Source organism: Chelonoidis abingdonii, chromosome 14 (assembly GCF_003597395.2).
Source record: "Chelonoidis abingdonii isolate Lonesome George chromosome 14, CheloAbing_2.0, whole genome shotgun sequence".
Lineage (NCBI taxonomy): Eukaryota > Metazoa > Chordata > Testudines > Testudinidae > Chelonoidis > Chelonoidis abingdonii.
The window spans coordinates 26,966,355-26,988,867 of NC_133782.1; the positions used below are offsets into that span (position 1 = coordinate 26,966,355).

Genomic DNA, 22,513 nt, shown 5'->3' on the forward strand with positions numbered 1-22,513 from the left:
CTTCCTCTGAATCATCTGGTGCTGGCTGCCATGAGAGATCCAATATTGGAGTAGATGGGCCAGTAGTATGGTCTGGTCTGGCCAATCCTATGATTGGTTATATAAGCCCCTTCTTTCCTCAATGGAGATATCTGTGTCAGCCTCCAAGGATGAAAGGAGAGTGTTGGAGGCCAGTCATGACTGCTTCACCGGAGGAGCCACAGAAAGATGTGGAGGAGTTGGCTAAAAGAACTGCAGAGGTAGTGCCATGTCTCAGTGCAAACAATGCCATTCTGACCTGGGGAAGAGAATGAATCAGGTGGAGAACAAAAGCCCAAATGTAAATAAGTCTGGGTGACCTGTAGAAATGAAAGGGTCAAAAGGACACCTGGACTTACGGAGGAAGCATGGGTGCAATCTCTTTGTAGGGTGCTCTTGCTTTTTGGGGGATAGTTCCCTCTCATTCATCAGCAGAGCACTTCTGCCTCCTGCAGATGGGCCCTATAGCGTGTGTGCGTTATTGTGAGGGCTGATCTTCTTTTGAGGAAGAGAAGGGACATGATGTGACATGCCCCCTTTGGCACTGCTATCTGCTAGGACCTACCTCTCGTTCTTCTCCCTGGGAAAGGGGAAGGTGCGAGTGTTTAACAGACATCTGTTGTCCAAAGTGATGGCCACTGACGTTAAGGGTATCAACAAGTGACTGCTGCTCATAAGGGTAGGCTGGGGTTGGGCAGAACTCTTCCTAGTGCTGGAAGCCTTAAACTGAATTCCAAGAGAGGATTGTCCTCTCCTGGCTTTAATTAAAAGCAATGTGAGCACAGAACACACAGTTCAGACCTGATGGCCTCGGGTCACCAGCAGCTGGAGAGGAGACTCTCTAGCTCATCAATAACAAGTTTTAGCGGGGTTAGTGCTGCAGCATTTGCTGTCAAAGACACATAGGCATTCCCAGAGAATCTCCCTGCAGGTAATTTGCTTGCACTCATCAGTGGTGCAGTTAGAGGTCAACATGGCCTTCAAGCCACTAGCTGAATGTTAATCTGAACAATTTAATCTACCCTTAAAATGGAATGAGTAAAACCCATCCAGTAACGGAACACACATGAGAAGGAATAAACTTCATGAAGCAATTCAAGGAAGGATGGCATTGTGATGCCTCCCTTGAGGGCCAGGTGGCTGTTCTGAAAGGAGAGACATATGCCTTGGTGAAGAAATATACAAAAGGGGAAACAGTCAAGCCCTTCCAATCTTAAGCGCTCAGGAAGGTGTTTTTTGAGTTTAAATTGCATTTTTATGACAATGTTGTGAGGGAAACCTATTATCTCTTCTATGTTTAGTCAGTTGTGTAAGAGCTCAGTTAACCATTGGAGAGGTGGGCAGTAAGTCTTAACCTTAATGGAGGGCTTCCATGTCGTTTAGCTCAGGTGTAAATATGCTGCCATCTGGAGAGGGGGGCGGATCTTTGCTGGGAGAAGGAGCCTATTGAGTAGTGTAACAGAGGTACTTGGTACATTAAGAATTGGGTAGGAGGTTACAGATGACTGGGAAACTTGTGAAAGTTAGAAATACCAGCCTTACTAAAAGATGTAACCTGTAAGTCTGCTGCAGCTGCTCTTTGGGTCTGAGAATGTATTAGCGGAGATGGAGACAATAAATACCTAGAGGCCACATTAATATAGAGAACACGGTGATGGGCACGTTGATTAAAATGTGCAGTAATTGATACACTGGGTCTAAATCATCCTGCAAAGGAGGAAAAGGTCCCACCTGAACTTGAGAGCAAACTCCAACGGCTTTTTGTAGGAAACTGGCCAGAACTGCAGCATTTAGGGCTGTGCACAGGTTATCCTCTAGCTTCAGTCCTAGCCATTCTGTACAGCTATGCAGAGCAGTGGTTTTCAAACTTTTTTCCTCGTGACCCAGTTGAAGAAAATTATTGATGCCTGTGACCCAACATAATTATATCTTTTGACTAGAGTTTTCATAAAATCATAATATTGCAATACATTCTAGCTTAAACCACTTTACATAACTGACATTAGACACTAGCTGTAGTAAGTCTATGGTAGAGTGTGCGAGGTGGCCCAGGGTAGGGCAGAGGGTGGGGTGCAGGGATGAGGGCTCTAGGGTAGAGCTGGCGATGAGGGGTTCAGGGTGCAGGAGGGGGCTCAGGGCTGGTGGCAGAGGGTTGGGATGTGGGAGTAGGCGGGGATGAGGGGTTCAGGATGCAGGAGTGGGCTCAGGGCTGGGGCAGAGGGTTGGGATGTGGGCGGGGGGGAGGGCTCTGACTGGGGGTGCAGGCTATGGGGTGGGACCAGGGATGAGGAGTTTGGAGTACAGGCAGGCTGCCCCAGAGGACTCTGCAAGCCCTAACTTGCTCCCCTCCCCAGTTCCTGCCTACTCCCTATCTCTCCTCTCCAGATCCCTGCTGCACATCCATTTTCTCTCCAGGCTGCACCAGATGCTTCAACTCCCTGACACCACAATTAAATCAGTGTGTCCTCTGGGAACATGAAAGGATAAGGGTAGCACAGAAAGAAGCCAGGATTCTGAAAGCCTTGCTAGTGTGGGAACAGAAATGCCAGGATTAAAGTGTAAGGACTTCATACCTGGCGTTGGTGTAGATATGAAGTGAGATGACGTCTTTCAGACGAGGTGTACATCAGCCAGAAATCCATAGAAAGAGCGGGAGTTACTCATTCCATTTCAGCTGTAGGTGGGTCTGGTTTGATGCCAGGGGATCTAACTTGTGCATCATCTCTGAATTTGAACCTGGGAGAGTCCAAGGCCTCTGCATACACCAGTTTAACTTGTGTCATTTTCCAAACTGGTTTAGCGAAATTGGTGTGAACCGCTGTGCAGATGCTCTGATTTTGGTTAGTGTGGTTTATTTTGGTTTCGCTTATCGCGATTCCTGATCTGTTTAAACTTATTAGAAATAAGTCTAGTTTAAACCAAACAAGTGTCCATGCAGCCCTTTGGCTGATTGAAAAGACTGATGTATTGGAAAAGAACACCTGAAGTTAAACTGGTGAAACTTGCTGATATAAATGAGCCAAAAAGTGGTATAAATTTACTGTCTTCCAGTCCCCTCAATGTTTAGTGGATGCTGTTTTAGGTTCTTCCTTAATTTAGACTCGTTTGGACTCCTCAGAGTTTGGTCCTTTCTCCCTGGGGAAAGCATTGGAAACCCATCCCTGCATCATAAATTCTTTGTTGCTCACTTCCTTCCATAACTTTCCTGGTCACTCTTGCTTACCAAATCTGTGTTTAAGCAGTTCTCCATATTTGCATGTTTTCTTTCCATGATCTTCCAGTGAAGTCATGACAGATGAGTCATTGCATTAATGTCTCCAACATCATAAATGTAAGGTCACATCCCTGGAGGTTCTTGAGTGTGAGAGCTCTTGTTCCATCATACGTGCGAGTGGGGTCTGAAGCCATTTGGCAAAGTCTTGAACTTTTTTGCACAAAGCTTTGTGTATTTTTGACATTAACCTCCCCCCGCCACCCCCCACAAAAAGATAAAAGTCCCTCTTCAAAAGATCCCTATGGTATGTCTGCACTACGGGATTACTCTGATTTTACAGAAATCGATTTTTGGAAACAGATTGTATAAAGTCGAGTGCATGCGGCCACACTAAGCACATAAATTCGGTGGTGTGTGTCCTTAGTACCGAGGCTACTGTCGACTTCTGGAGCGTTGCACTGTGGGTAGTTATCCCCTAGTTCCCACAGTCTCCCCTGCCCATTGGAATTCTGGGTTGAGATCCCAATGCCTGATGGGGCAAAAAACATTGTTGCAGGTGGTTCTGGGAACGTGTCGTCAGGCCCACTCCCTCTTCCTCCCTCCCTCCCTCTGTGAAAGCAACAGCAGACATTCAATTCTCTAGAATGATCACTTTACTCCTCCCCCCACCGCAAGGCTGGTATCAGGGAAGATCCCTGCTAGCCAAATGCAAACAGCTCAGTGCCAATGCCGCCCCCTCCCCGCCCCCGGCTTGGCCAGAAACCTTCTGCTAAGGCTTTTGGAGTACCTCCAGGAGAGCTTCATGGAGATGTCCCTGGAGGATTTCCGCTCCATCTCCAGACATCCCCAAGTCCTCTGGGCAAATTAATCATTAAAAAACATTTGCTTTTAAACCATGTGTAATATTTACAAAGGTACACTCACCAGAGGTCCCTTCCATGGCTTCATGGTCTGGGATAGTGGCTTGGGAGGATTGGGAGGCTACTTCAGTCAGGCTGAGAAAAAGATCCTGGCTCTTGGGGAGAACGATGTGCCAAGCTCGTCGTTGTCCTCCTCTTCCCTGTCCACAAAATCCTCAGGAATGGCTGAGATTACCCCCTCCTCGGAATCCACGGTCAGGGTGGGGTAGTGGTGGCAGCCCCCCTAGAATTGCATGCAGCTCAGTGTAGAAACAGCATGTCTGTGGCTCTACACCAGACTGTCTGTTTGCTGCTTTGGTTTTCTGGTAGGCTTGCCTGAGCTCCTTAACTTTCACACGGCACTGTAGTGAGTCCCTATTGTGTCCTGTCTCCATCATGCCCTTGGAGACTTTTTCAAATGTTTTGGCATTCAGTTTTCTGGAACGTAGTTCTGCTAGCACGGAATCCTCTCCCCATACAGTGATCAGATCCAGTACCTCCCATACAGTCCATGCTGGAGCTCTTTTTCGATTCTTGGACTGCATGGTTCCATGTGCTGATGAGCTCTGCATGGTCACCTATGCTGGTCAGCTCTCCAGGCAAACAGGAAGTGAATTTCAAAAGTTCCCGGGGCTTTTCCTGTCTACCTGGTCAGTGCATCCAAGTTCAGGTTGCTGTCCAAAGCGGTTACGATGGTGCACTGTGGGATAGGTCCCAGAGGCCAGTATCGTTGAATTGCTTCCACGCTAACCGTAATTCGAACTGGCAATGTCAATTTCAGCGCTACTCCCCTCGTTGGGGAGGAGTACAGAAATTGATTTTAAGAGCCCTTTATGTCGAAGTAAATGGTTTCGTTGTGTGCACGGGTGCAGGGTTAATTCGATTTAGCGCTGCTAAATTCAGCTTAAACTTGTATTGTAGACCAGGCCCTAGAGGGCAGCATTGCACTTCCCATTGCTGTGTCTGCTGAGTTGTGGCTCAGACTAAGGTTCAGGTAGGGCTGCCTCCAGTCTTGATTTATGTGACTGCCTTGTGATTGCAGTGAGGGGGAAATCTGCAACGCATTTTGATTTTATGCAATTTCACTTCCATCTGAGGCAGAAACGAGGTCTGTGAAAAATTTGATTTGTTGACAGAATTTTCCACTTCATAGGCACATGCCTATTAAGCTGCTGGCTTTCCTTCTTTTGAAGATGAGTACTCCTCCAGGGAATATCTGACCTCATAGTTTTAACAGGTGTTCCACAGATGTTGGGGCGAGGAGAAGACCTATTGCTGCTGGTCTAAACTACAGTGCCAGCAATTGGGCAATGTATCATTGACTTCATTCCCGCTTAAAGAGAACCACATGGAGATCTTGCATATAAACACTGGGTTCTTCTACATGAAGGGTGCCCCATTTAACTCAGTTCTGTTGGGAATGCTCTAGGATTCTTCTTTACTTCCTTTTCCTGCTACATCCGTGCTCTCTCCTCCCCTCTCCACCTGGCTCGGATTCAGCTGGTCTTGTGTGACTGGCCCCTCTTTCATCGGAGCATGTCTGAGTGGCAAAGGAAGATGGTCTTGTGCGGATCTGCACAATCTACTGAGAGCAAATGCTCATTGTGGCACCGCCAGGGAGTGGACTTGAGGGCACAGTTGTTGTTTTCAGCCTGAGTGAAGAAACAGCCAAGCTCAAGGATCCTAGCAGAGCCCAGTGGGCTTGGGCAGTGGCCATGCCTCCCCAAACAGCCTAGCATGGCCCCGCCCACGCTCCACCAGGCACCTCCCTGCCTGCTGCTCCCTTCTGTGTCTGAGAGGTTGGGGCCAGCAGGCTGGGGGCAGTGATGTGCAAGACCACACTAGGGCTGAGGGTCCTCCGGCTGTGCCACCTGCCTGCCTAGCGCCGGGGCTGGGAGTGCTCCGGCTGCGCTGCCTGTTGGGGAGAGCAGAGTGCTCTGGGCTTCCGCGGGGGAATAGAAGAGGCAGGGCCTCGGGCAGAGAGGGAGGGGCCAAGGGCTGGCTAGCCTCCACCAACAGCATATTCACCACCGCCCATGCCAGTGATGGCTTAGCCTGAGGAGCCCAGCAAAGCCCATGGATGTATTTGGACCCCCATGAGGGGGAGCCCAGAGAACATATGAGGCTGTATTGTGAGCGTCTCCACGATGGACTGTGAATGGAGTTCTGTGTGGGTGGAGGGAAGGAGTACCACTTCCTCTTCCCCCCGCTGGCTACAACTTCCCTTCCAGGAGCCTGTGCTGCTCTGTAAATCTGCCGTGGCTGATCCCTGGGCCTCAGGATAAGCAGTGGTCAAAGCATAGTTTCTTTCATGGGTCAGCGGCAGTCATATTGACGGTCTACGGCTCCATGCTGTGCTCGGGTGATGTATTCATTTAGATGGAATTCTTTTCCCAGGCACTAGTGGTTTGTCAATCTCACTTCACAGAATTCCTTTTCCCCAGGTTTTTAGAACATCACAATTTCAAAAAAAAAAAAAAAAAAAAAAAATTCCCACCTGCTTGAAATTAGCTTGAAATTTCAAATTAAAATCTAAGCCTCATGGGTAAAACTTCCAAAAGTGCCTCTGTGTCTTAAGAGCCCAAGTCTCATTGACTTTCAATGAAACTTAAGTGACTTGGGTGTGTTTGGAAAAGTTCCACTTTGTGGCTCATAGAGCCTGCTGGTGTTGATCTTTAAACTGGTCTTGTGCCTTTGGGTATAATTCCAAAGGATCTGATGTTTAGTGAGGTAGCTCAAGTCTGTAGGGAAAGAAAAGGCCACCCTGGTTCTGGCACATGTGAACTCAGTTATTTCTATTGAGGAAACATGAGTAGTGACCTGTTCATTGATTTGAATTGTGTTAAGGATGAGTTGGAATATTTAGTATTTGCATAGCACTTTATCCCTTTAAATCACCTTCCAAGACCTTGAACCAGTCCTTAGAAACACCACTATGGGGCATGTCTTCCTCTTTGCACAGGTGAAAACTGAGGTAAGGTATCTAGAGCACAGCCACTGAATTGATGACGAAGCAAGTTAGAACCTGGGTGTTCCTGAGCAGGGGCCTGGGAATCAGTCCAGTTGAGCACAGTTTTCAAACTTTGGGCCATGAGGAGGGTATCAGAGGGGCACGAGGACCTGACTGTTGCTGGGTAGATCCCCGTTCTAAAAAAACCCAAAATAAAACAATAAACCCCTGACCCACCAGGTCATGGGTACTTCTTGGGTTTGGACTGGCTACCCCTCCATCGTCATGATGGTGGTGTAGCCAGGCCAAGCCTGATCGGTGCTGCGCCACTGTATGCCTGGAGTGGGGAGCCGAGCCCAGCCCAGCCCAGCCCCTGGGATGCAGGAGCTGTTGTCTGGGTGTGAGTGTGGGGTGGGCTCATTCTCCAGCTCCCACTGCCTACCAGGACCTCTCCTCACCAGGCCTGGGTGGGCTTGCTGTTACCCTCCCACCCCCAGAAGGACCTTGTGACACTTACTTAAGGGGGGGATGCATGTAGGGCAAGAATCTCTAAATGGGATAGAAGGGACAACAAAAACCTCAAAGACCATACGATCTCCCTCAGAAAGCTGCCTGGGCAAGGAGTGTTGCAGGCTCACTTCTCATGCCTTTGTGTATACACCAGAGTACATGTGAGACTGTCCCTCTTGCCAGCCAGCCACTGGTTTGTTTAATTGCTTAAGAGGAGCCAGGTTATTTTCCTATAGAATTCTTTCGACTGCCCTTGCCAGCATGACCCTCTTACTGCTAATGGCTGAGCATGGTCCCACAGCAGGCGAACATGTGTGCGCTGTCCTGGGGAGCAATTTGAGATCAACGTGTTGAAATTTAATCCCAGTGAGTTAAGTGAATACAGATTTCTGTCCCAGAGTGAACTTCAGCTTGGAAAACAGGTCCCATCCTTCAGCCTTTTAAAATAACTCAATCTGACTCCAGGATTCATTCCCTCAAGAATCCTGCTCTTTAAAGCTGTTCCTGTGAATGCTCCATGTGAATGTTCTCGTGGCTGGTGAGCTTGTGAGAGTAGCATCTCTGCATGGCTACCGGAGCTTCAGAGAGCACCAGTCTGAAATCTGCCTAGTTTTGCTCTAGTTAGCATAGGTCACTGCACGGAGGGCTACAACCTGGCAATGCAAGGCCCATCCTGATGGAATCATACGGTCTTACTGCTGTATTTCTCTGTTGCAGGTCACCTGGGGAATTGGTCTTTTGGGGGTGTGAGGTGCCAGTTGCCCCATAGACTTTAGTTTTTGGTCCCATCCCATATGGACAACTTAAAGGAGCAAAATAAAGCTGTTTCTTATTGTCCCATAGTTAAGGCTACGATTTAGTCATGGGTATTTTTAGGATATAAGTCAGGGACAGGTCATGGGGCAATAAACAAAGATTCATGAGCCTGTGACCTGTCCATGACTTACATATAAATTCCCCTCACTAAATCTTAAGGGGGCCACTGTTGGGGGTGGGGGACAGCTTGGAGAGGCTGCTGCTGGGAGGAGTGGGAGGGCAGGGCCAGCCACTGGGGGCCGCCTGAGGAAGTGGCTGCACTGGCCGCCCAGGGACAGCCGCTGGCAGTGGCTGCACTGGATGCCCGGGAACGGCTGTTCAGACAGTCCAAGGGGCTAGCTGCCCAGGGCCTCTCGAACAGTAGCCGGAACAGCTGGCCCTGGGGTCACTCCAGCAGCGGCCGGAGCGGCTGGCCCTGGGGTCACTCCAGCAGTAGCCAGAGCATCTGACCTGGAACCAGCTGCTTGGGCAGCCCTGGGGTCAGCCACACTGGCCTCTGCAGAAATCACCGACTCTGTTTGTCATGCAGGTGGCGGCAGTGATGGAGACCTGCCCATAGTACATTTCCATCACCTGGGCCTGCCGACAGCGCCACTCATGTCCTGAATCAGATTATTGGCCACTCAGTGGCCAAAAGGAAGGGTGGTTCAGGTGCTAGTCTGGGACTCCCGAGACCTGAGTTCAGTTCCCTTTTCTGGCCCAGACTTGTTGTGTGACCCTGGCCAAATCACGTAGGCTTTGTCTGCACTGGCAAGTGGAAGACACAACTTCTGTTGTTCTGAGATGTTAAAAAGAAAAATAACACCACTACCCCCAAAAGACAGAATTTTTGCCAGCGACAAGTGCCGGTGTGACCAGCGCTTTGTTGGCAGGAGCCAATGCTTCTCGTTGCAGGTGGAAGTTTTTTTGTTGGCAGGGGAGCTCTCTCCTGCCTACAGACAGCAGCTACACTGCGCCTTGTAGTGGCACAGCCGTGTCGCTAAAAGCTGCGAAGTGTATACATAGCGTGAATCTCATTGATGCTCAGTTCCCAGGCTGTCAAATGGGGGTCAGAGAACTTCCCTACCTCACATGGGTGTTGTGAGGATAAATACATAAAGCCTGTGGGGCACTCAGATACCATGGTGATGGTGTAGAATTACCTTTAGTACATAGTGCCTGTCTCTGTTACACCACTGATCTGCCCCAACTCCACTGCAGGAAGATAAGGCTCCAGAGACATGGAGGTAATTGTGTTTGGAGAGATGGTAGGGGCAACTCTAAGAAGGGAGGTGTCTTGAGCAACTTTCTTAGTGCAGGCTATCGATTATTCCAAGTACTTAGGAGGTCACCTGGGATACTTACAGCCAGGTTAACGTAGATCTGGCCAAAAAAAGGAAAGAATATTTTGCAAAGAAACTTCTTTAAAGAAACAAAGTTTTCACTTGAAATGTCTTTGCAAAACTGTTTTTATGACACCTCATAAATGAAACTTTGCAAAAAGGTTTCAAAATGTTTTTTAAATAGCTAAATGCAAGGTGGTGTGGTTGTTTGTTTCTTTTCTTGTAAACTTGCATGTTGGCTGGAAAAACGTTTTAATAGAAAAGTTTTCGCCAGCTTCTTGTTAACTTGCTCCTCCTGATACTTCATGTATGTGTTAGTCCTTTTTCACAAGGTAGGGCTGTCCAGTATGTGAAATCATTTTCTTTTCCCCTAAAACTCCCGCCTGCAGTTTTAGTTGGGTATGGTACTCTTCACTTTCTGTCTTAAGGGTGCAGTGTTGCTGTGATAAGTTAAACAGCTGCCATGTTCCAACCCCAGAGGCGGTTCCATTTCAGTGGTGGGTAAAGGGATTTGTGCACATAGGGTTTGTAAAATACTGTAGGATGAATTGTATGAAATGTATGATATTGGCAATGGGGAGCCTGGTCTGGTAGCTAAAGCACAGGATTGGAAGGCTAGAGAACTGGGTTCTACGCTTAGCTCTGCCGCAAACTCCATGACACCTTGGGTAAGTCATGCAATTGCTTCATGCCTCAGTTTTCATATCTGTAAACTGGGGATGATGCCTCAGAGGGGGATTGAGACTGAAGTCATTAATGCTGCTGTAGCTGCTTAAGATCCCTGGCTGGCATCTGCAAAGTTATTTTCGGGGCATTTGGGGAGCTGTGACTTTCTCAAGCTATTTTCTTGGTAACTTCTTTATGTTGCTAGAAGCGCTGCTGCCCCCTGAAGACCATACTGAAGCTGTTTACATTGGGAGAGGATCAAGTAAACACGGGGATGTAAACCTGGAGCTTAAAGGCTCCAAACAGACCCATAGTAGAGGGTTTCTTGTCTCTTTCCCCTCCCCACTGGGAGAATTCTTCCAGAGGCCACTCTGGGCCCCGCCACAGTATCTGGACATTTCAGTTTGCAACATGGCTCTTCTGGTCTCGCCTGCAGGAATTAAAGGCATCTCGGAGGAGACAACTACTGGGGTTCACAACCTGTATAAGATGAAAGCCAATGGGAGCCTGAAAGTGCCAGCCATCAACGTCAATGATTCTGTCACGAAGGTAATGCAGCCAGCGCTCTGCCACTCTCCCTCTCCCCCCTCCCTCCATTGAGACGCAATCTGCTAGTGCAACGGCAGTCTGCTGCTCTGCACCGCATCTGGGCGCGTGCATGCGTGCTGTGCTAGACCACTCGCAGACTGGGGCTGGTTGTTCTCAGGCCTGGTGGCTAATCAATTTTGACATGGGGTGGGTGGGCTGAGGCTGTGGAAGGGACCTGGGACATGTGTGAGTTAATGCAGTGTGGCATCTTAATGGACCTTTCTGTGTTTTTTGCAGCTTCAAAAAAAATGGTGCAGAATAAAGCACCAGTGCCTTGCTGGTGTCCAAGAATTTGTGTTTTTCCATGTTTATTTGTATTACAGCAACACGCAAAGTTGTCAGTGGAGTTCAGGGCTCCGTTATGCTAGTCCCTGTGCCAGCACACAGTGAGAGACCGTCCTTGCCCTGAAGAGCTTACAGTCTAAACCAGTGGTTCTCAGCCCGTGGGCTGCTTGTGGGCCAGTCAGCACACATCTGCGGCCTATGTGACATCCTTAGGCCTGTACAGGTAGTATATATATTGTGGATGCGGCCCACATAGCACAGAGAGCTGCATATGTGGCCCACATTAGTAAACAGGTTGAGAACCACTGGTCTAAACAGATAGGACAGGTAAAGTGTGGGAGGGAAAACAGACGTGGAAGTCAAGAGACTGCCTAAGGTGTCACTGTAGGTCAGTGGAGGAGCTGTGGTTAAAACCCAGGTCTTCCCACTCCCAGTCCAGTGCCAACTCCACTAGACCACCTTGCTGTCTCTCTCCTGCCTACTGCCATGGACCTCCCAAAGGAGAGTCACTTGCCCAAGCTCAGCGTTGGGCAAGGGAGTTGAGCTGTCCTGCCATTTCTGGAAGTGACGTTGAGTTGGGGGGTGAGTGCATGTTGCTTCGCTTCTTTCTGAATTGTGGTGGTGACTCTAGAGGGAGGCGGGGAACTTGAGGCCAGTTTTTCAAAGGTATTTAAATACATAAAGATGCAGGTAGGTGCTTTTGAAAACCCTAGATGCCTAGGTGCTGAACTCCCATTGAAATCAGGAGTGAGGTGCATTAGGCACCTGAATACTTCGAAAATCTTGCCCTTACTGATTTTCTGTCCCAGTGTTTTTTTTTTGCAGGGCAGAGAATCTTTGACTTGTAGCTTGTCCATGAGAAATGGCACTGCCCAGTGCCATGCTGTATGTCAGCACCGCTCTACCCGTTGGGATGTGTCGCTGGGTCCCCATCTGTGCCTCTGCCCTTGGGAGGGGAGAAGGTTCTCGTTGGGCTCAGGAGAGTTTGAAAAATAGGGTTTTGTACTAGCCACATAGATATGGTTTCCCTAGGGAGTTTGTTCTCCCACTGTCCAGACTGAATTGCTACCATCTAGGTGGCTGAACTGGGACCTTAACGGGCTGTCTTATGGGGCATTAAGTCCCTCTTCCCTTAACTATGACTTGGCCCACTTTCTCTTCACTGTCCCAGCTGAAGAACAGCCTCCATCAGCCTGGTGACCACAAAGGACTGGCCAGAGCGACTGCAGCCCCAGTGGTTAAATGATCTAATTTTAATCATTTAACCGGTTAACTTTTTTAAACAATATTTACATCCCTAGTTGGGTGTGAGACGGTACTAGAAGGAGACAAAGATCCACACTCTGCCAGGGTGAGTTAGTCTGTCATTGGAATTGCTCAATTCTACGCCATTTGTTCACAGCTATTAACTGTAACATTCTGAGCAGGAGGATCATGCCGCAGTAAGTTACAGACAATTCTTAACTTTTACTTAGTTTTATTTTTGTCTGCAATAAGGCTGAGACTTGGCATTTGCCTTTCAGGACAATGTTCCTCTGATATAGTGAATAGTGTCTGCCGTATTTAAGGCTGCAAGATAGTTTCCATCCTAAAACGCGGTGCTTCTTCAGATTTATCTCTTGATTTTATTCCGCCAACAGCCACCTGTTCTATGCTCCCAAACGCACAATGTCATGTCTGTTCCCTGTGGTTTATAATGCCTATACATTAAATTGTGAGATCATAGTTCATATGTTGATGGTAAGTTAAGATCTAAGGTGACAAGGCACAATAATAGTGTAGTATTTGGTATGTGATCCCCTACATGATGTGCACACACAGAGGCCAAGCTAGAGGTTTGTATTCAGTTGTAAAAGCTGCATCTCCTCTTTTGGGTTCTTCTAGCCATTCAACCTGATCACTGCATTCTGGTTCCCTGCTGGTGTTTGTTGAGGGCACGCTTGGAGACTGGAGTTTCCTTATTTTCATTGGCTCTGTCTTCTCGTCTGTGATCTCGTTATTCATATCCTGTAAAGCAAAACAAAACTTCAGCAGCCAGAGTCTTTCCTGGGCATCCTGTAATATCTCAAATTGAGATCTATAGATTTTTTAGGGCCCAGATTAAGTTTCACATCTTCCCTGCCAAAACAGAGCCAGAGGGTGGGGAGAAAAAGGTAAAGAGCATAAAGAGGGAAAGACATTTCAGCGAGAAATTCCCTCTAGGCTCAGGAGGATAAAAACATGGAATGCCCATTATGTTTGGCTTCTGTTTCTAAGCGGAGCTTTGAATTAAGGGTTGGACTGCTCGCAGCCAAGATACCTGTGTCACTGATTTGTAAGGCAAGAGCGAGAAATGAAATCCAGGGTTCCTTGCTTTGAATGCATGGTACCTTGGAGCAGTTTTACTCTGATTGTCCTTGGCTGAGTATCCACTGAGGTGACTATGTGGCATGTCAGCTCACTGCAGATGGTTGGGGAGCCGTGAGTGGAATGTATCTTGCGAGCTTTGGGACCTGGTGGCTTGGAATCCTGGAGTTATGCATGCAGGCAGTTGGCTGCTTGTCACTTCTAGAGCGCACACGCGCATTCCCTAAAGATATTGCTGCAAAGATAGCAGAGTTATAAATATCTGCAGGGATGCTAACCATAGGTGCTGGAACTACATGGGGGGTGCTGCAGCACCCCTGGCTTGAAGTGTTTTCCATTATAATACAGGCTTTACAGTTTGGTTCAATGGCTCTCAGCACCCCCCCCTATAAAAATTGTTCCAGCACCCCTGATGCTAACTATCTTGTTACAGCTGCCTGTTCAGTGTCCGGCCGTGACACTTGGAACAGTCTGTAGGCTTCTGTAGCAAACATTTAACACGGAATCTGAGCAAACAGCAGCTCCCTGCTGTGTATGTATGAGACATGCTTCCTGCTATCCATGCCCCTGTATGCAACAGGCTCCCGTGCTTTATTCTGTTGGTCACTTTTAGTAATCCCATGGAGACTGTTTTCAGGTGCCCAAGAACTAGTCAACAGGTGCAGTACACACGTGAAATGCCTCTTATTAGAGTACTCCTGAATGAGGAAGTTTCTGACAGCAGATGTCTGCTATAGCTATCTGGGCCAGGGTTCAAAAGCCAGTGAAAGGAATGCAACTAAACCTATATTCAGTTAGACCTATCTTGCACTGATGTGGTTAAAAGTATTTAGATAACTGTCAGCCTCATGATATTTAATAAGTTCATTTAGGTTCTCTGTAAATAGGAAGCACGTGTGTCTCCTAGTGTTTGCTTCAGCTCTTCTGAAATGGCTGCTTTCCTCCCCAGAGTAAATTCGATAACCTTTACGGTTGCCGAGAGTCCCTTATCGATGGCATTAAACGTGCCACGGATGTCATGATTGCTGGGAAAGTGGCCATCGTGGCAGGCTACGGTGATGTCGGCAAAGGTTGTGCTCAAGCCTTGAGAAACTTTGGAGCCAGAGTCGTCATCACGGAAATTGATCCAATCAATGCACTGCAGGCAGCCATGGAAGGTGAGCAGCTGTGGATTGTCAGGATGGGGGATTCTGAACTTGGTGTATCCATTGGTGGGTTGTGTAGTCTGTTGTAGAGTACTAAGTGATGTTAGTCACTAGGAAGATGAATAGCCCTAGTCCTCTGATAGAGCCAACTTCTGCAATCTGATGATGCCCATTGTGGACTGTTCCCTTCTGACTGTAGGGAGAGGAGTCATTAATGGCTTAAACGACATGCTTGTGTTGGGAAGCTTGATGTTATCCTCTCCAGATAGCTACCTGGATTTGAGGTTGCACCATAGCTGAAACATTTGGGGTAGGCCCTCTCTGCTTCGTGGTGCTGTAGCCCACTTCCTGAACAGGCTCCTTCTGTTCAGACAGCTCTAACCTCCATCCGGGTTAAGACTTCAAGGGACCTTTTCCACTTGAGAATACCAAGCATCCATCTCCGTTATGCTCTAGGTTGCTTAAGGGAATGTGAAGCCCTTTGTGAAGCCCTGCTTGAATGAGTGACAAGGAAGCAAATCAGACTCAATGATCCCTAGCTGTTACTCATGCAGTCACCCCACTTCTGTGCATGTGTCCATGCACGTGCAGGGCTTTGTGCTCTCACGAACATGGAGCCTGCAAATATTGCAAGTGCCTCTTTCTTTGAGAATGTGGCCCAATGAGGCATTATGTCAATAATTGCATCGCACAGACACTCGGGATGAAAGAGTAACAGGTGAGAGTTCCTGTTTAGTATCAGAACTGGGCCTCTTACCTTCATTTACCGGCATTGGCTGGGAGAGGAGGCTCTTGCCAGGACAGAGAGTGACAATTTTCTTTTGACCTTCAGGTTATGAGGTTACGACCATGGAAGAGGCTTGCAAAGAAGGGAACATCTTTGTCACCACCACTGGATGCACTGATATCGTGCAGGGCAGGTACTGGCCATCCCCTGGCTGAATGCAAACTGACTGGTGTTCAGATATTGCATGACTCTGCTTGGCAGCACAGTGGGGTTTCGTGCACTGGCTCTTCAGCCCTGCGGGGCTGGGTTTTGTTCGCAGGTGGTCAGGATTTTGGTCTCCAGCGGAGATTTTTGTACATCCCAATCATGGTTTCTTAGGGGATGCAAGGCGGGAAGGGGTGTGTGGTCTGCAGTGAGGGGCATTGGTAGAGCCATAGGGAACACTGGAATGGAATAACAGGGAGTGCTGGGGGTTGGTGGTGAGGGACACTAGCAGAGATTGTGGGGAAGGGTGTGGGGGAATCCAGGACCAGAGTAACAGGAGGGGTGTGCAAGTCAGGACTGAGGCACACAGGCAGAGCTGGGGAAGGAAGCTGGGCCAGAACCTCTGGCTTAAGTTTGACTCTCGCTGCTGCACTTGCCCCCAATGTTAGGAGAGGCATGACTGATTCTGTCGAAGGTGTTGCTCTAGTGATGGCCCAGGGGAACTTCCTGCCTGTCGCAGGATTTTGCCGTGGCTTTCAGGAGAGAGATTCCATCTGTGAGCTAATGAAACAAGCTCACTGCCCCGTCATGCCTGACAAATACTCTGTTGGCCCCTTCCCTCAAGTGCCAGCTTGCAGTCCCTCCATCCGGAGCAGTCCCACTGCCCTCTTGCTGCTCTTGTGCTTGTGAATATTGACATCATAAGGTAAAATTGACAAGGGGTGGTTGATAGGTGTTGAGGTGACTCCCCCACCCAGGCCTCTTACAAGGTTCCACTCTTGGGCTGATGGCATCCTGTGGGGACCCATCTTCTCAGGATTCACCTTGCGTTCTCCCTTTCTCCCTGTGTGACGCTGCCCTGTCAGCCAGCGCGCGTGGAGTGGAACATCACCCTCTGATGCCCTGCTCCGTGACAGAGCCTGGTTTCTCGTTGCAGACACTTCGAGCAGATGAAGGACGATTCCATCGTATGTAACATTGGCCACTTTGACGTGGAAGTTGATGCGAAGTGGCTAAACGATAACGCGGTGGAGACGGTGAATGTTAAGCCCCAGGTGAGTCGTCCCTCAGCCGGACCTAGCGTGAGGGAGAGGCAGCTAATCAGAATCAATATCCCATACATAGGAGGGCTGATTCTCCCTCAGAGCAGAAAGAAAACCCAATGGTAGGCAAGGTGCACTTGGACACTCAGAGGAGAGAAGTTGTCATGTATCCAATCTATTTTCAGATGGAGAAAAGCAGTTTAAAAGCCAGAAAATCCAGAGTGAAGCTCCTTCGTGGAAAGTTTTGTTTAGGAGAGCTTGGCTAGGTCTCTAAGGAAAGGGGGTCTCACAGCGAGAGCTGAAGACTCATGAACGGAGTCCAGTAGCAATATGACAGTAACTGTTACAGGCTCTACCCTGTTGTTGCTGCAGTTTCCCAAGGCTGTGGCCTGAATCCTATGCCAGGTGCTATAGGAGCCTGCAGGCCAGTGACTGATTGCTTGGGTGACCACTCTTGCTGCAGTGCCATTGGAGCGTAGAGTGGCCGCTAGAACAGGGTGGTGAAGAATGTGATAAATCTGTTTTTTCAATTAGCTAACTTGGAATGCTTTAAGGCGAGATCTTTACAAATGCTCAGCTCCTCTGAAAACGTTGCCTTTAGTGCCTAAGATGAATCACTTTGCCTCTTTGCCAGATTCCTCTGACATGCTGTCTCTGTTAAAGCCAGAGGAATGTACAGCCATGGGGCTACATCCGTCTTTGTACTTACCAGTTTCCTGTAGCTTCTGCCTGGCACCAGGATGGGAAGTGCCAGAAGAGATCCTTTTCTCTTCACTACATCAGTTTGTAAACGGTTCCCTTCTGTTGGCCACTCCGCATGAGTCACCCCCATATTTCACTCCAGGAAGGGCTCTGCTCACTACAGATGGCCCACAAATTACATCTGGAGAGCTACCATCCCAGAAGGAACATTGCTGCTATGCACTAGAGCAGATTTTCTCAAACATCATTGCACCATGACCCCCTTCTGGCAGCAAAAATTACAAGACTCCAGGAAGGGGGACCGAAGCCTGAGCCCCTCTCCTGCCCACCCTCCTCCCCCGTTTGGGTGGGGTGCCAAAGCTTGAGGGCTTCACCCTGGGCGGTGCAGCTTGGACTTTGGCTTCAGCCCCAAGCCCCAGCAAATTTAATGACAGCCCAGGCGACCTCATTAAAATGGGGTCGTGACCCAGTTTGGGGTCCTGACCCACAGTTTGAGAATCACTGCATTAGAGAACTGTCTTGTTAATTCCACCCAGCCTAACTGGAGTAGGAAGGTAGATTTATAGCCAGTCTGTTTAGGGCTTCCGTTTGAGGGAGTTACATTTACTTTACACACAAACCATGCTGAGAATAAATGACTCAAAATCATTGAAGTGGGAATATCTCTAGTATTTAAGCACAGCCAGAGAATGCCCTAGCTACGTGACTATTTTCCAGTAAGGTTTTTAGTGCGACCTGTGGAATTCTTTGTATAAAAAGGGAGAGACCGTGTTAGTTTAAATTTGGTGCAAAGCTTATATTTTGTACAAACAAGCTTTTTTAAAATCTCAATAGAAATATTTCTTCAAATTTTAAAAATCCCCCTGAGAACAGTTGTGTTTAAATTAACTCTGTTCCTTACAAGGCCTGAAACTCAAATACGGTAGCACTTGGATCAAAATGGAGAGTGTTCTATGTGCAAACTGAGTGAAAGGCAAAGATTTTAAAAAGTGTAAATATCAAGAAACTGTGTTTGGTCTTTCACTTTTGAATAACTTAAACTATTAATAGCATAGGCAAAGACCGATAATGTGACAGTATCCCTCCAAACATGTGACATAAGTAAATACCAAAGATCCAATCTATTCTGTAATAACTCGGCAGAAGGCCTGAGCAGTGACATCAGTATAACTTTGAGATCCAGGAATTGGTCAAGATTCCACTGTTGACTTTTATGGAGTAAGTTCCCAGATGTGGTAAAGCAATAGGAAAGAGGGGCCAACGTGTAATGCAGAAATGAATAGCAGGACTAGCCTGTGCCCTAGATGCCTGAACAAACTGTCATGTGGAACCTAGTAAAACTGTTGCATTGAGAAGCATGTGACAAATATGAGTCCTGGATTTTGCCCATTCTTTTGGGACAGGCTCAGAGACCCTTTGTCATCTCAGTCAATCTTACACTCGCTGTTCACTCCTCTTGGCAGATGAACTTGCAAGATCACTTGTTTCTGCAGAGAGACTTGTGGCAGACCACATCATCTAATTGAAAGATGGAGTGAGGTGGTGTCATAGTAATATTCCTCTATTTGAACCTTAGAGTTCAAATATAAGGTACTAGCATGAAGTCCTCTAAGCTTAATCTCCAGCTTAGATCTGATAGGCTGCCACCAGGTCAGGAATTGATAGGGCCTGACCCCCCTTTCCTCTCTCTGGTGTCCCCAACCCTCCCCTGGGGGGACCTCCAGATAACCTGTTTCTCTGCTTCCCAAGAGATAAGCGTTCTTTTCCCTCAGGACAATTGAGATGCAAAATACCAACAGCTTGGCTTTGCCTTTCCCCGTTCCTGCCTTCCCGTGAGGGAGACAGATACCTGATACAGAGGTTTCAATTTCTCTGCCTTACTAGAAAAAGAAACTTCCACAAGTTTTGAAAAAGAAAGCTTTATATAGAAAGAGAGAAAATACAGAATAATAACTTGCATAAAAATTAATACAGGCTCCTACTTAAGAAAATATGAACAACCCAGTCTGATTTAAAAAATAGCCAATTTAAATAGACCAGCAATCACACACAGTAAGTACAAAGCAAAGCATATCATAGCCGATTTTACTTTGTTTCCGTTTTGTACTCACTGCCTTTTTGTAGAATGAGAAGAAGATTGGAATTAGCAAGACAGCTTGTCCCTCACAGCCGAGGAAGCAACAAAGACCCAGCAATCCACATCTGTAAATACAACACAAAGCTCCTCATAGCCGAATTACTTTGTTTCCCTTTGTACTCACAGACTTTTGGTAGAATATTTGAGATAAGAAGGAGTTAGAAGGAAACTTGTTTACTCACAGCCGAGAAAACAACAAAGACCCCGAGTATACAAATTCCCGCCCCTGACTTTAAACAATCCAGTTCTCTGATTGGTCCTCTGGTCAGGTGTTTGTTTCTCTTGTTCCCCCTTTACAGGAAAAAGAAAATTAACCCTTTCCTTACCTATCTACTTATGACAGGTGGGGGGTTCGGAAAGCAAAACCAATTGCGTTAGCAATCTAAAATGTAACTGCCTTCTTGTCTATGTAGTGAGACGTGTGATGGAGAGGGAGGGCAGAGTAGGTGTATACAGGTGGTCTTGATGCACTACATAGATGCATCTGTTCGGTTGTGTGCAGAGAACCACTCTGCCTCTGCATATGTCAGATGTGTGCTGTTAGGTAGCCCAGAGTAGTCTTCCTCCAATGGCAGTAGACATGCAGAAACCTGGGGCCTGGATAAATGATCGACTTAAAGTCCATCCAAATGAGCAGCAGCTCCTAGGTTCCATGCTGGGTGAGACGAGCCTACAGAGAGACAAATGTTTTTGATTTGGATGGTACGTGGTGTCAAGCTCAATTACAATCCAAGTCTAAGTTGCATGTTAACTGCTGGCCATCTGTGCAGGATGGATGGGACTGCCAGACTTTGGGTGGAATACGCTGCCTCCATGCTCTTGTCTTATTGGTGTTTGTTTTGTTTCTCGTGAAGGTGGACCGATATACATTGAAGAATGGGCACCACATCATACTTCTAGCAGAAGGCCGACTCGTCAATTTAGGCTGTGCCATGGGTCACCCCAGCTTTGTTATGAGCAACTCCTTCACCAATCAGGTGTTGGCGCAGATTGAGCTGTGGACCAATACTGACAAGTATCCCGTGGGAGTCCATATCCTGCCAAAGAAGGTGTGTTAGGGTGCAATCTTTTAGTCTTATTTCTATATACTTGCACAGATGAACCCAACCCAGTCCTTCAGATAGATTTTCGTAAGTAACCTAAACTTAGGGTGCTAAAGTCCAGCTTTGGCATGTGTTCATTCAGAAGCTGACAAAATGGCCGTACAAAGCAGAATGTGGATGAGACCTCTCCCAGGCCTGGCTAGTGCAAGGTTGTTCCATAGTACATCTTCCAATCCTGGGTAATTTTCAGTGAAATCACCAAACCTGTAGGCTTTACACTTTTCCTTGGGAGGCCATTGCACAATCTACCAACTCACTGTTAGGGAGATTTCCCCTCACTGTTAGGGAGATTTCCCCTCCCTGAAGCTTGCCTCCTTTTCCTCTCTTTAATATTATCCAGTTAGGCCTAACTACAACTAGAGCTAGTTTGACATTTTTCAAACCTTTTGGCACCAAAATCACAAATTTGAAAACGAAACGTCCACAAAAAGTTTTCACTTGTATGAAACTTCAGTTGCAATATTTCAACACTTTTGGTGCTTTGCTTTTTGCAAATATTTTCACAGTGGTGGGTTTTGGATTTTTTTTTTTAATTTTTTTTAAAAAAACAAACTGAAAAATTATTTGCTGTTGTCACAGCCTGCTCCCGATCAAAAGTTACGTGTCATGTGGTGTCCTGACTGTTAGGTAGGATACACTCACTCCAGCTGTGTGTCTCATGAGGGGTGGGTTGTCTCTGATTTGGACAGCTTTTGGGTTTTGGAAACTTCGAAACTTTTTTTGTGTGACATTTCTGCAAAGAAAAGGAAAAATTTCAATTCTGCTCTGAGCTACTTTTGCCATGTGACCTTGGGTAACCTCTGCCTCCATTTCCCCAGCGGTTAAATGGGAGCAGGGCAACAACTCTCTCACAGGTATTGAGGCTAAATTAATGTTGATTGGGATTCTTAGAAACAAGTTGCCTTGTAAGGTCAGTGTTTCTATTGCCTGAAGCAGTGAACAATCTGATAAAATGGATCCATCAAGAGGCAGACATCTTGTTTACATATGGCATCTTACCTACGAACAAGCTAATTCTTTTATCGAGTGTTTGCTTATAGGAGCTTCATTGCATCAGTGTGTGTTTGGTTTTAAGGGTGCTAAACATACACCACTGATTGTCTTTGAAGTAGGGCTGCTCTTGTAGCCAGCATGTTGCTCACAACAGAGTTGGACCAGAACTTGTGACAGGAACACTGCGGGTCACGCTATGGTTTAAATCCATGACCTGTATTTTGGGGCTGGAGTGTGAGATGCCTTGGGAGCTAGCTCATGTAGAATTGTTCATGCTGTGTACGTCAAGGTATTCATAGCATGTTCCTCCTGTGTTGGCCCAACTTTGGTGGCTAGTGGAGCAGGACTATGTCTCTGGCTTCATCCCAACTCTCCTCTATTCCTTTGATGGCTAGTGGTGTGAGTCTGTGATTGCAGCTGGCTCCTATGAGGAGCACAATGGGGAAGGGAGAGGGAAAGCTTCCAGCCCTCCCATCCCCCTTGCACACCTGAGCAGAGCCAGCCGCAATCTGGTCCTAATTGCCTAAATGTTCTGTCTGACTTGGATTTGCTACAAATCCTCCTGGGTTTTCTCTTTTAAACTTAAAATGATTCTTTGTTCTTGGTGGGAGGAGGAATCTGGATTGTGTCACAACTGTCATAAGTTTACAAAAGAAACTGTCATCTGATCTCAATTTTCGGAAACAAGCCTGCAAATTAGGCAAGATTGTCGTTGTTTGAGAAAGATTCTGCTCTTAAGTGCTCGTACCTTTGAAATGTGACCAGATCCTGAAGTGATAATGCAAAAAGGCTTTTCCTGTGGTCAATAGATTAAACAGATATGGAATTGTTTATGAAGGATTTGC

At 47.3% G+C, this 22,513-nt stretch overlaps 1 protein-coding gene across 1 annotated transcript in view; it reads left to right on the forward strand.

The window, feature by feature from the left end:
- AHCY (adenosylhomocysteinase) overlaps nt 1-22,513 on the forward strand; it is a 50,562-nt gene that overhangs the window by 20,375 nt on the left and 7,674 nt on the right. The window contains exons 5-9 of the mRNA XM_032780888.2: nt 10,832-10,944; nt 14,564-14,771; nt 15,592-15,679; nt 16,628-16,745; nt 20,427-20,621. Of these exons, the coding sequence (XP_032636779.1) occupies nt 10,832-10,944; nt 14,564-14,771; nt 15,592-15,679; nt 16,628-16,745; nt 20,427-20,621 (722 nt within the window). The remainder of the gene's footprint in view (nt 1-10,831; nt 10,945-14,563; nt 14,772-15,591; nt 15,680-16,627; nt 16,746-20,426; nt 20,622-22,513) is intronic.